Here is a 13,901-nt window from a genome sequence, read left to right as displayed (position 1 = left end):
ATACCCTTAAAGTGGATATGTCATAAAAAGCTTAAAGGGGTATTCCAGGCAAAAACTTTTTTATATATCAACTGGCTCCGGAAAGTTAAACAGATTTGTAAATGACTTCTATTAAAAAATCTTAATCCTTCCAATAGTTATTAGCTTCTGAAGTTGAGTTGTTGTTTTCTGTCTAACTGCTCAATGATGACTCATGGCCCGGGAGCTGTGCAGTTCCTATGGGGAAATTTTCCCATCATGCACAGCTCCTGGGACGTGACATCATCATAGAACAGTTAGACAGAAAACTTCAGAAGCTAATAACTATTGGAAGGATTAAGATTTTTTAATAGAAGTCATTTACAAATCTGTTTAACTTTCTGGAGCCAGTTGATGTATATAAAAAAGTTTTTGCCTGGAATACCCCTTTAAGGTATTTGTTAAATGGATCCCATATTGGTCTACGGGAGATACATCCCACTCTTAGGCTATGTTAACATCGGCAATGTCCTCACCAAAAATTCCCGTGTGGACATTGCCCCGATAGTGGCAGAACATGCCAGTGCTAGGACCACTCGATAAACGCGCCATCTGACAGACTGCAGTGTTTTTCCGTGCGGACTTCGCAGAAATAATAGAAATGTCTATTCTTTCTGTGGACTCCAGAGTCGGGAATTCCGCAGCAGAAACATCTGCTGTGGAAATTCCGCCGTGTGCACAGCGCAGTAGAATATCATTGATATCAATTGGACGCTGCTGCTTCGGAATCTCTGTGTGGAATTCTGCACATAAATTCAATTGTGTGAACATACCCTTATGCTATGTTCACATGACAGAATGTCTGCGGAATTCTGCATGAATCTTCCGCACAGACATTCTGCAGCAGCAGAGTCCCATTGATTTCAATGGGTTTCTGCTTATCTGTTCACATGGCAGAATTTCAGCGGCAATACCATCTGCCGCAGAAATCCTGGTTCCGAAGTCCGCAAAAACATTTAACATGTTAAATGTCTTTTTTTTGCAGATTCCGCAAGGAAATGCATTACCATCTATGAGACAATGCATTTCTGAGCCGTTCTAGTTCTGGCATGTTCTGCCGGCGCTTCAGTCAGTGGAATGTTTGCACAGAAATTTTCCATGAGGACATTTCACCATGAGAGCATAGCCTAAGGAAACCATCACCGCTTTCATTTAATGTATACATCAGAGCTCATATTTATTAATAAAATTACATTTGTCAAACTGTATATACACCTTAACGCTACACATTTTATAAGTATTAAAAATGCATTGTATAGAAATCTTTCTACCATATGTCATTTAGCAGGTACCCATTTTTAGTGACAGTTACATAACTACACAGCTGTCAGCTATAGAAATAAAAAAATCCCTGTGCCTGCCTTCTCTGGTTACAAACAATCTTGGGTTTATAGTAGACATTATTCAGATTGCCCTTCACTTTAGGCTGCTGTTAACATCCAAAGCATCCTGTAAGTGAGGCACATTTGCAGAGGATGTGACTAATACATTACAAACACGTGTGCAACCGCACAGAAAACTGTGCCCTTAGACTTCCCATATTGTATACGGTTGTCTCCGTTTTTCAAACCATGCAGTTTTTAACTTTTTTTTTGTTCCCCGCACAGAAAACTGTGTACCATATTAAACCGTAGACGTTTTTTATTTTTTATTTTTTTTAAACATGGGAGTCAATGGGAACCGGATGTGCATACGGTTCCATCCAGTTTTCACCAAAACGGTTTTTGACTTTCCACAGTTTTTTTTCTTGGAATTTCAATCAAACAAGTGAAACTTTATTCATAATGGAGTGAAAAGTTCAAAAACGTATACTTTTTTTTTTCTTAAAAAACGGATGCACCCGGACATCATTTTTCAAACCGTATATAGTTTTCAACCGTATACAGATAATTTGTACACACATTTTGATACAGTTTAGTCAGGTTTTGAGGAATCTGTTTTTTTTTTAAATCAAAAACCTGATACGAGAACTGTATAGCAAAAACGTGGTGTGAACATGAACTGTGAACAAATAATGTAGAAGGTGTTTGGTTTATTTTACAAGATCACAATGTCCTGATCACTGTTGTAATGAAGAACTTTCAGTAAAGTGTCATGAAAAATTTAACTGAATGAATGTGTATATATATATATATATATATATATAATTTTTCCAATGGAACACTAAGATAACAATTCCTAAATCTGAATGAATGAACTAATCGTAAGAAATACTTTAGTCTTTACTAGAGATGAGCGAAGTTACAGTGATTGGATTCATCACGAACCTCGCGGCTCGGTGTTTGCTGACATTAGCCTGCATAAATTAGTTCAGCTTTCAGGTGCTCCGGGGGCTGGAAAAGGTGGATACAGTCCTAGGAGAGAGTCTCCTAAGACTGTATCCACCTTTTCCAGCCCACTGGAGCACCTGAAAGCTGAAATAATTTATGCAGGCTAAAGTCAGCAAACGCCGAGCCGCGAGGTTCGTGACAAATCGAATCACTGTAACTTTGCTCATCTCTAGTCTTTACGTAGTTGAATGTGTTGACAACAAAATCACACAAAAATTATCAATGGAAATCAAATTTATCAACCCATGGAGGTCTAGATATGGAGTCACACTCAAAATCTAAGTGGAAAACCACACCAACTTTGATGTAATGTCCGTAAAACAAGTCAAAATGAGGCTCAGTAGTGTGTTGCCTCCACGTGCCCGTATGACCTCCCTACAATCCCTGGGCATGTTCCTGATGCAGGAAGGAGGAACCAAGGGCCAACTGCACCAGCATATGGTCTCACAAGGGGTCTGAGGATGTCATCTCGGTACCTAATGGCAGTCAGGCTACCTCTGGCAAGCACATGGATGTGCAGCTTTCCAAAGAAATGCCTCCCCACACCATTACTGACCCATCACTATTGCCTCCCCACATCATTACTGACCCATCACTATTGCCTCCCCACATCATTACTGACCCATCACTAAACCGGTCATGCTGATGGATGTTGCAGGCAGCAGAAAGTTCTCGACAGTGTCTCCGGACTCTCACATGTGCTCAGTGTGAACCTGCTTTGATTTGTGAAGAGCACAGGGCGCCAGTGGTGAATTTGCCAATCTTGGTGTTCTCTGGCAAATGCCAAACTTCCTGCACAGTGTTGGGCTGTAAGCACAATCCCCACCTGTGGATGGCGGGCCCTTATACCACCCTCATGGAGTCTGTTTCTGACCGTTTGAGTAGACACATGCTCATTTTGCAGGTCTCTGGCAGTCCTCCTTGCACAAAGGCAGAGGTAGGGTCCTGCTGCTGGGTTGTTGCCCTCCTCCACGTCTCCTGATGTACTGGCCTATCTCCTGGTAGTGCATCCATGCTCTGTACACTACGCTGACAGACACAGCAAACCTTCTTGCCACAGTTCGCACTGATGTGCCATCCTGGATGAGCTGCACTACCTGAGCCACTTGTGTGGGTTGTAGGCTCGGTCTCATGCTACCACTAGAGTGAAAGCACCGCCAGCATTCAAAAGTGACCAAAACATCAGCCAGAAAGCATAGGAACTGAGAAGTAGTCTGTGGTCACTACCTGCAGAACCACTTCTTTATATGGGGTGTCTTGTTAATTGACTATAATTTCCACCTGTTGTCTGTTCCATTTGCACAACAGCATGTGACATTGATTGTCAATCAGTGTTGCTTCCTGAGTGGACAGTGTGATTTCACAGAAGTGTGATTGACTTGGAGTTACATTGTGTTGCCGCCCGAATGGAATCTCTGCTCGCGGAATTCTGTGAGCGGAGATTCTGTTCATTATCCGTAGTGTGAACGTACCGTAACACTACCACTTTCCTGTTGATATCCAGACTGTATGACACGAGGATCCTTGGTTAGTTGGTGCCATGTTTCACCTGTTATGACATGTATACATTTGTGATCATTTTGTTATATTCACAGTAGTACAATGGATAGTATCTAGGTATATTTTGTTAGTATATATCACCAGCCATCCTATATTCCATCTTTAAGTAGATCACACAGTGGTCTTTGAAAACAACCCTGGGTAGAAAAGATGCACATTTTAATAAGTACTCTAGTCATTTATGATTGTAGGGCAGTTGACAACCACAATTCTGAGACATAAATTGGCACATTGCAGTTGTTACCACCTGATTATTTTTGTTAAGTATTTCTTTACTCATTATCTAATGCAAAAGGGAAAAGACCATGCAAGAGGCATAGTCACTTCATCCTCCTGTTAAGTCTAAATATCTGGTGGGGAAAAAAGCAAAATTTGATACTAAAAATGTTAACTGATAAGGCTACTTTCACTTGAACATACTCATTATTTGAAGGTTCACTGTATATTTTTTGCTGATAAACAATAAGGAAAAGGGAACCTGGATCGGAGAGCAAGCTTTTCGAAGAAAGGTTTTGCCTACCTTACATGTGACAATAATTCAAACAGTGTGAAAACAACTTTATAATAGGTATGATCCTTAATCAACATGAGGATTGGAAGCAAATATTTAATAAGTCGATAAAAGCAGAACTATAGTATAGTCACGTGTAATGTGTTTCCTGGTACAGCTCTTCTTTTTAAAGGACTTCTTGTAGTGTTCACATAGTCACAGAAATACTTAGAAGCATCCACTGTATGTATCACTGTCAGAGACAAATGGTTGAGAAAATATTATTTTTGGACTTAAAAACAATAAGTGTAATGTTAGTAACTGGCTTGTATGTTCTGATAGCACTGGCAGACACAAGTGAGAAAACATTTGCATGACAGAAATAAGGAATTAGGGGGAGAGTTATCAAAACTTGTGCAGAAAAGTTGACCAGTTGCCCATAGCAACCAATCAGCTTTCATTTTTTGAAAAGGTCTCTAAAAAATAAAAGCAATCTGATTTGGTTGCTTTGGGTAACTGGTCTGTTTTTCCTCCGCACAGGTCTTGATGAATCTCTCCCTTAGTTTCTATTAACATGTGGCCTGTGGAAGAAATTATAGCAGTTGGTGTATGCCTGCTCTTGCAATAAAAATTGCCTGCTGCAGGGAAAATTGCAGGATACAAGTCATATCGGGGCTAGGAACAATTCCACCTAGACACAGGACAGCTTATTCTGTAAAGTCACCTGAAATGATAGTATACACGAAAGCAAATAGGGTGGGAAAAAAAACTGCTCAAATCGCAGACATAGAGACAGACTTGGGTGGTACAAGATAACGAATAATTTATTGGGGACAATGCATTTTGGCATTTACTAATGCCTTCCTCAGGTCCACTAACAGTTCTAAGAAAATACAAATGTATATACACAATGTTCCGTGGTGATAATAGAAGTGGATTGCTTTAAAACAAAGAATATACAATTTTCAAATACTTGACTGAATCTGGATAGAAGGAAGAAGGGAATGCTCCAGCAAATGGGGCTCCTTGAATAAGGGATATTAACAATATCATAATAATAATAATAACAAACATTAGACCAAAAATCTATGCACATGAGCCCTTGTTTGTATTTGCATATTGCTATGAGACCGATGACGCTATGTTTGACTTGCGTTCGGTGTGAGCTAGCATACAATAGGGGAGTGTTATATATGATGGAGGAATAGCCGTGGGTAATGTTGAGTAAAGGGATGGACTGGGACCGGTAAACTTGAGGTTGCTGTGGTATGTAGGACTGGGAGAGCCAGGGAAAAGAGGGGCTGGAGGAGACAGATGTATTGGAATTGCTATGGTGTGTGAGAAATCCGAGAACAGAGGAGCTGAAAAAGGAAATGAGTGATGGTGGCGCTTTATGGTGGCGCAGAATATGTTGACGCAGGACCGTGGTGCCAACATTGGGACCCTGGCCACGCTTTACCTTCTGCCGACACATCTTGCATGTGGCTATGTTAACCTCCTTCGGATGCTAGATGAAAACCTGCCACACCGCCAAGTAGCAGTTCGCACTAATTGACTGCTACTGCCGCCATCTCCAGGAACCCCTGTTCCACTACCTCCCGGGAAGGTAGGCTGCCCCGAAGCAGGTGGTCTCCCTGGGAACGTTTGGCTCCATTTCTACCATGCTGACTGCCAACCATGCTACCACCTTGCTGGCTCAGCTGCTGCCTCACGGACCACCTGCAACCCTCTTCTCCTAATGATGATGAAGCCCCTTCTGCACTCGGCTCCCAATTGCAATCGGCTTCATCATCATCAAGTTTCTGCATGTCACTGATGTCCTCCTCAGGTGCCTCAACTGTGTCTGCTTCAGGACCCTGAAAGCTTGCAACACCACCTCCCACGTCACTCTCCTCATCACTACTTGCCTGCCTAGCGGAGGAAGGGGCGGATGTCTCCCACTTCTTGGCTGGGAAGTAGCTGCTGATACTCCTCTATTAGATCGTCCTCACTGAACAGTGAAGCTGAGCCCACAGCATAAGATACTTCTATAGGGGAGGTAACAACATGGGACAGAGGCAATGGAAGGACGGGGACTGCTCCCGAGCCATGCCAACTGAGGGTTGTGTCTGAGGAACCCACTACTGTTGATTGGGGGTATCAGATGTCACTTGTGATGAAGTGGATGACCGCGTTAACCAATAGATGACGGCAGATGGGTTGCTGGTAGAGACACGACCGCTAGCAGATATCGGGAGATCAGGCTTCTCGCTGTGACTCCTGCTGCCACTTGCCCCTAGTCTGCTGTGACCTCTGCCTGATGAATTTAGGCCTCTGCCACTCCTCTGTGCATGTCCTGGCACTTCTCTGCCTGACATAATTAGTGCGTATAGGAGGGTAGTACAATATGCTTCAATATGCTCAACACAGTATTTGTCTAGAACAGCAGCAGGTGTATACTTTTGGCTGTCCTTTCACAGTATCTAGGCCCTTGAGACTTTAACAGGAACAAAATAGTACACCTCTTAAATGTACGTATGTGCTATGCACTTATGAAGTCAGAAAAATGCGCTACAGTATGCTTAAAAAGTATTTGTGCACAACACCAGCCAGTGAGTACTTTGCCCTGGCCTTTCACAGTATCTAGGCCCTTGAGACTTTAACAGGAACAAAATAGTACACCATTTAAATGTACGTATGTGCTATGCACTTTTGAAGGCAGAAAAATGCGCTACAGTACGCTTAAAAAAGGATTTGTGCACAACACCAGCAGTACACACCAGTGCTGCAGCACACAGTCGCTGTGCGCTACCCTCAAAATTGCACTCTCTCTATTTGTTACCCCTCAGACATGAGCAAATTCCCAGTCCCTTTCTCTCCTATCACCTATGCCTACATCTACAGAAACTTTGATATGCCTATTCTCCTTTCTAGCACCCCAGCACACTGAACACCAATGAAACTTGGGGTAAGTTTACATATACCTACAGCTCGCTATAGTTATGTATATGTGTTATGCGCAAGTAATATTTCCACTATTGACTTAACCATTATTATGATTTCGGTCTCTTGTCTGACTCAAATACCTCCATCATAAATTTATATATGTATTTGCATTATGTGTACATTGCATGTGTACATGTTCAGCCTCATAGCAATATGCAAATACACACAAGGGCTCATGTGCATAGATTTTGGTCTAATGTTTGTTATACACACACCTATCCCTTATTCATCCAGCCCAGTATGCTGGAGCATTCCCTTCTTCCTTCTATCCACCTTGCCTTGTACCCTACAATTTTTTCACTTATTTTTGTCTTTTTGTTTTGTCAAGTAGCACATTCTATAATTTTATACCTTTCAACCCATCCATGTTTTTATATGATATTTTAACCGATTCAGAGTCAAGTATTTGAAAATTGTATATTTTTTGTTTTAAATCCATCCACTTTTATCATCACCTCAGAACATTGTGTATATATTTGTATTTTTTTTTTTAGAACTGTTAGTAGACCTGAGGAAGGCATTAGTAAATGCCGAAACGCGTTTCCCCAATACCCATTAAATTATTTGTTATCCTGTGCCGCCCGAGTCTGTCTCTATGCAATTTGAGCAGCACCTCCGAATAACGTTGTTTTTCACCCTATTCGCTTTCCTGTATACCCAATATCAGCTTCTTGCCTTGAAGTCCAATACCGATTTGAGTGCCGCAGACAGCATCCTTCCACACTATAGTGATCGCCATCACAGTTACACTTCTTAGTGTAATTCATACAAGGTCGGTATATCACTGCAGTGTGGTGGAAGGTGCCCACCAGTTGATATACCTCATCAGGGAGCGCCCCCTGTTTGTTTTTTCTTTCCTCCCCTGAACCTCTAGCTGAAATGACAGTGACGCTAAATGAGTTTACTAATACTATGTTATCCATAAGAATAATATCAAGTAGTTTAAGTTATGATCATGTAATGTTAAATGGCTGTAGTGGTTTTAGATCCTAAAGTTTAAATAAACAAAAAAATGAATATTTGAAAAAAATTACCTATCCTAGCTTTCTAAGAAACCTTTGCTGATACTGTATATGGGTTACTTACACAGAAATTAAGGTATACTGTAGTTCATTTAGAATATAGTATAGGATCTGTAGAAACTAAAATACTAAAGTGAACCTGTCATCAACATTAAAGTGGCGCAGTTATTTCCAGTTTTGTGATAATGCACATTGTGGCTTGGTCCACTCAGGGTGTTCTTAACCCCTTAAGGACCCGGCCATTTTGTGCACATCTGACCACTGTCACTTTAAGCATTAATAACTCTGGGATGCTTTTACCTTTCATTCTGATTCCGAGATAGTTTTTTCGTGACATATTCTACTTTATGTTAGTGGTAAAATTTCTTGGTGAAAAATTCCAAAATTTGATGAAAAAATTGAAAGTTTTGCATTTTTTTAAACTTTGAAGCTCTATGCTTATAAGGAAAATTAATATTCCAAATAAATTATATATTGATTCACATATACAATATGTCTACTTTATGTTTCCATTATAAAGTTGACATGTTTTTACTTTTGGAAGACATCAGAGGGCTTCAAAGTATAGCAGCAATTTTCCACAAAATTTTCAAAATCGAAATTTTGAAGGGTCTTCATATTAGAAATACCCCATAAATGACCCCATTATAAAAACTGCACCCCTCAAAGTATTCAAAATGACATTCAAATATACTGGCGGAAGATGAATCTCCCCTTAAAACTGATAAGAGACTCATCGACCGAGAGCTCCCTGAGAGGTACGTAGGCCTCCAAAAATTTGGCCCCAAGATGATCGATGACCGGCCTCACTTTGTAAAGCGGGATCACCTTGGGGTGGACATGCCTCAGTATCTGCATAATGAAGGCATTTCCGAATGGCCTCGAACCGCTTCCGTGTCATGACCATACTGTAAAGCGGGGTCTTGTATATGGATGTCCCCGCTCCTGTACTGTCTGACACTTGGCTTTTTGACCAGGCCCATATGCAGCAAGAGGCCCCAAAATGTCCTCATTTCTGCTGCATCAATGGCGTACCATTCATTGGAGCTGGCCAAAAAAGAATCAGGGTGGTGGGCGATGAACTGCTGGGCGTACAGATTTGTCTGCTCCACCATCAGATTGACCAAGCTGTCACTAAAAAAATAACTGAAATAGTCAATTTCAGTGAATCAAGCCGTGTCAATCCGGTGTCGCCAACAAACTCCGGAACCCGTGGCTGACAAGCCTCTGGGGGTCTCCAGACAGGTTCACTGGAAGGGGGCTCCGGTAAACTTGTCTGGGTGGTCGGGCTCCTAGTACCAGCGGCATTGTCGCTTGTACTAGTGACGGCCACTGGGCCACTATCATGGGGGGTGCAGGTGACTCATCATCAGTAAAAGATAATGAGGAGGACGATGAAGAACACAGGAGTGTAGGATCTTCATCGTCCTCTCTGGCAGATTCGGAGTCGGAGGCAAGAAAAGCCTCCGCTGCCGAAAATGTCTGGCGAGCCATCGCCTTTTTTCTATGGTGGCAGGGGGTGGTGGTGGTGTGTGTGGGGGGGGTATGTAGTGTGTATGATTGGTGTAACTATAACTTTATGGGGGGGGAAAAAGCGCAGTAGTCAAAAAAAAAATGGGGGGCCAAATGCAGCGTCCTGAACCCCTAATAGGGCCCGGGTCACGCTGAAAAATTGCGGCGTACCCTTGGGGACCTATTAGGGGGTCGGGGGGGGACATTTTTTTTTTCTTTTTACCCTACCTTTCCCTGTGTGTTATTATTTCCCTGAACTATGGGGGGGGCTTCTATTCTTCTGTGGGCGCTCCGATCTCGGCAGAGGGGGAGGGGGGTCCCTGGCCTCTTCCAGCAGCTCTGACTGCTGACTGAACTCAGCCAGTGGCGGGAGCTGCGGGAAGATGCTGTTAACCCCTCCCCTGCCAGCTGCTATTGGCTGGACGATTGTCCAGCCAATAGCAGCGAACCTGGGGGGGGGGGGTGACGAAATCGCCACCTCCCCATAGATACAGGAGGTGATTGAGGGTGCACCTTGTATCTCCGAGTCAGCTGGTCACCGGTGAATTTTGCTCTAATGGTTTTTGCGGGGCATATCGCTTTTAGAAAGTCCCCTTGGTGCCAGAACAGCAAAAAGCACCCCACATGGCATACTATTTGGGAAACTACACCCCTCAAGGAACGTAACAAGTGGTACAGTGAGCCGTAACACCCCACAGGTGTTTGACGACTTTCCGTTGAAGTTGGACGTGAAAATGAAATTATTTTTTTTTACAAAAATGCTAATTTTACTCCAAAAGGGGTAATAGGAGAAAATGTCCCCCAAAATTTGAAACCCCATTTCTCTTGAGTAATAAAATACCTCATATGTGGATGTAAAGTGATCTGCGGGTGCATTAGAGGGCTCAGAAGGAAAGGAGCAACATTGGGCTTTTGGAAAGCGAATTTTGCTGAAATGGCTTTTGGGGGGCATGTCTCATTTAGGAAGCCCCCATGGTGCCAGAACAGTGAAAAAAAACACACATGGCATACTATGTGGGAAACTACACCCCTCAAGGAACGTAACAAGGTGTGCAGTGAGCATTTACACCCCACTGGCGTTTGACAGATCTTTGTAACAGTGGGCTTTCCAAATGAAAAATTAAATTTTTCATTTTCACGGACCACTGTTCCAAAAATCTGTCAGACACATGTGGGGTGTAAATGCTCACTGTACCCCTTGTAACGTTCCATGTACCCAATGTTACGTTCCGGGTCACATGTGGGTGTTAATTGTTTTGCGTTTATGTCAGAACCGCAGCCACCCCTGTGCAAATCACTAGGCCTCAAATGTACATAGTGCGCTCTCACTCCTGAGCCAAGTTGTGCGCCCGCAGAGCACTTTACGCCCACATATGGGGTATTTCCGTACTTGGGAGAAAGTGTGTTACAAATTTTGGCGTCTTTTTTTACTTTTACCTCTTATGAAAAGGAAAAGTATGGGGCAACATCAGCATGTTAGTGTAAAAAATAAAAAATTTTACACTAACATGCTGGTGTAGACCCCAACTTTACCTCTTCATAAGGGGTAAAAGGAGAAAAAGCCACCCAAAATTTGTAGTGCAATTTCTCCTGAGTACGGAAATACCCCATATGTAGCCCTAAACTGTTGCCTTAACCCCTTAAGGTCTCATGACGTACCGGTACGTCATGAGTCCGCTCCCGATCTATAACGCGGGGCCACGGTGTGGCACTGCATCATAGCGGGTCGGGCCCGGCCTCTAACAACGGCCGGGACCCGTGGCTAATAGTGCACGGCACTGATCGCAGTGCGGCGTGCTATTAACCCTTTAGATGCGCCGTTCAAAGTTGAACGCCGCGTCTAAAGTGAAAGTGAAACCATGCCGGTTAGCTCAGGGAGCTGTTCGGGATCGCCACGGCGAAATCACGGCATCCCGAACAGCTGCTGGACACGAGGAGGGTCTCCTACCTTGCCTCCTGGTGTCCGATCGCCGAATGACTGCCCAGTGCCTGAGATTCAGGCCTGAGCAGTCAAGCAGCAGAATCATCGATCACTGGTTTCCTATGAGAAACCAGTGATCAATGTAAAAGATCAGTGTGTGCAGTGTTATAGGTCCCTATGGGAGCTATAACACTGCAAAAAAACATGTGAGAAAAAAAAAGTGAATAAAGATCATTTAACCCCTCCCCTTATAAAAGTTTGAATCACCCCCCCCTTTTCCCCCCAAAAAACCCAGTGTAAATAAAAATAAACATATGTGGTATCGCTGCATGCAGAAATGTCTGAATTATAAAAATATATCGTTAATTAAATCGCACGGTAAATGTCGTACGCGCCAAAAAATTCCAAAGTCCAAAATAGTGCATTTTTAGTCACTTTTTAGATAATGAAAAAAGGAATAAAAAGCGATCAATAAGTCCTATCAATGCAAAAATGGTACCGCTAAAAACTTCAGATCACGGCGCAAAAAATGAGCCCTCATACCGCCCCATACCCAGAAAAATAAAAAAGTTATAGGGGTCAGAAGAGGACAATTTTAAATGTATAAATTTTCCTGCATGTAGTTATGATTTTTTCCAGAAGTACGACAAAATCCAACCGATATAAGTAGGGTATCATTTTAATCGTATGGACCTACAGAATAAAGATAAGGTGTCATTTTTACAGAAAAATGTACGGTGTAGAAATGGAAGCCCCCAAAAGTTACAAAATTGCGTATTTTTTTCCAATTTTGTCTCACAATGATTTTTTTTTCCGTTTCGCCATAGATTTTTAGGTAAAATGACTGATGTCATTACAAAGTAGAATTGGTGGCGCAAAAAATAAGCCATCATATGGATTTTTAGGTGCAAAATTGAAAGAGTTATGATTTTTTTAAAGGTAATGAGGAAAAAACGAAAATGCAAAAACGGAAAAACCCCAAGTCCTTAAGGAGTTAAAATACGACAGGGCTCAAGAGTGAGAGAGCGCCATGCGCATTTGAGGCTTAAATTGGGGATTTTCATAGGGGTGTACCCAGATGTAAGCGTTACACTTGCCTCCTCCACCAAAAATACTGTGTCAGCTTTCCCCAAACAGGGTGCCTCCAGCTGTTGCAAAACTCCCAGCATGCCTGCACAGTCAATGGCTGTCTGGCAATACTGGGAATTGTTATTTTGCAACAGTTGGAGGCTCCATTTTGGAAAAACTGACGTACAAGACATTTTTTTTTTTATTGGGGGGGGGGGGGGCGACAGTGTAAGGATGTAGTGTATATGTAGTGTTTTACTCTTTATTATGTGTTAGTGTAGTGTAGTGTTTTTAGGGTACATTCACACGGGCGGGGTTCACAGTGTGTTTCCCGCTGCAGCTGAAAATTTGCCGCATCTTGAAGTGGGAAACTTGCTGTAAACCTTGCCCGTGTGAATGTACCCTGTACGTTCACATGGGGGGGGGAGGGGGCAAAACTACAACTCCCAGCATGCACTGACAGACTGTGCATGTTGGGAGTTGTAGTTATGCAACATCTGGCCATTCAGATGTTACAGATCTACAACTCCCAGCATGCCTGGACTGTCTGGGCATGCTGAGAGTTGTAGTTTTGCAACATCTGGAAGGACACAGTTTGGAGACCACTGCACAGTGGTCTCCAAACTGTAGCCCTCCAGATTTTGCTGAACTACAACTCCCAGCATGCCCAGACAGCCTTTGGCTGGGAGTTGTAGTTCTGAAACTCACAGAAGCTGCAGTGAAGATCACTTTACGGCAATCTTCACTACAGCATCTGACACTGCCGCCGCACCACTTGCCTGCTGCAGGTCCCTGGTCCCCGCGTGATCGAAGGTAACTGCCCCCCACAGAGCATTTTACGTCAACATATGGGGTACTTCCGTAAAATTGTGTTACAAATTTTGGGGGTCTCTTTTTCCTTTTACCTCTTGTGAACATGAAAAGTATGGGGCAACACCAGCAACACCAGTGTCATTTTTTTTAATTTTTTTTACACTAACAGGCTGTTGTAGACC

General features: G+C 42.8%; 1 protein-coding gene across 13 annotated transcripts in view; it reads right to left on the bottom strand.

Moving 5' to 3' along the window:
- Positions 1 to 4,603: 4,603 nt before the first annotated feature.
- The window catches only part of RNF212B (ring finger protein 212B), a 465,717-nt gene continuing 456,419 nt past the window's right edge, over positions 4,604 to 13,901 (bottom strand). For all 13 annotated transcript variants that reach the window (XR_008845195.1, XR_008845189.1, XR_008845186.1 and 10 more), the window contains one exon: positions 4,604 to 4,651. Coding sequence is in view for 8 of the 13 variants with exons in the window: in XM_056526195.1 (XP_056382170.1) it covers positions 4,649 to 4,651 (3 nt within the window). In the remaining 5 variants the exon portion in view is untranslated. The remainder of the gene's footprint in view (positions 4,652 to 13,901) is intronic.

Source organism: Hyla sarda, chromosome 1 (assembly GCF_029499605.1).
Source record: "Hyla sarda isolate aHylSar1 chromosome 1, aHylSar1.hap1, whole genome shotgun sequence".
In the NCBI taxonomy this organism is placed as follows: domain Eukaryota; kingdom Metazoa; phylum Chordata; class Amphibia; order Anura; family Hylidae; genus Hyla; species Hyla sarda.
This window is presented reverse-complemented; position numbering and strand designations above follow the sequence as displayed.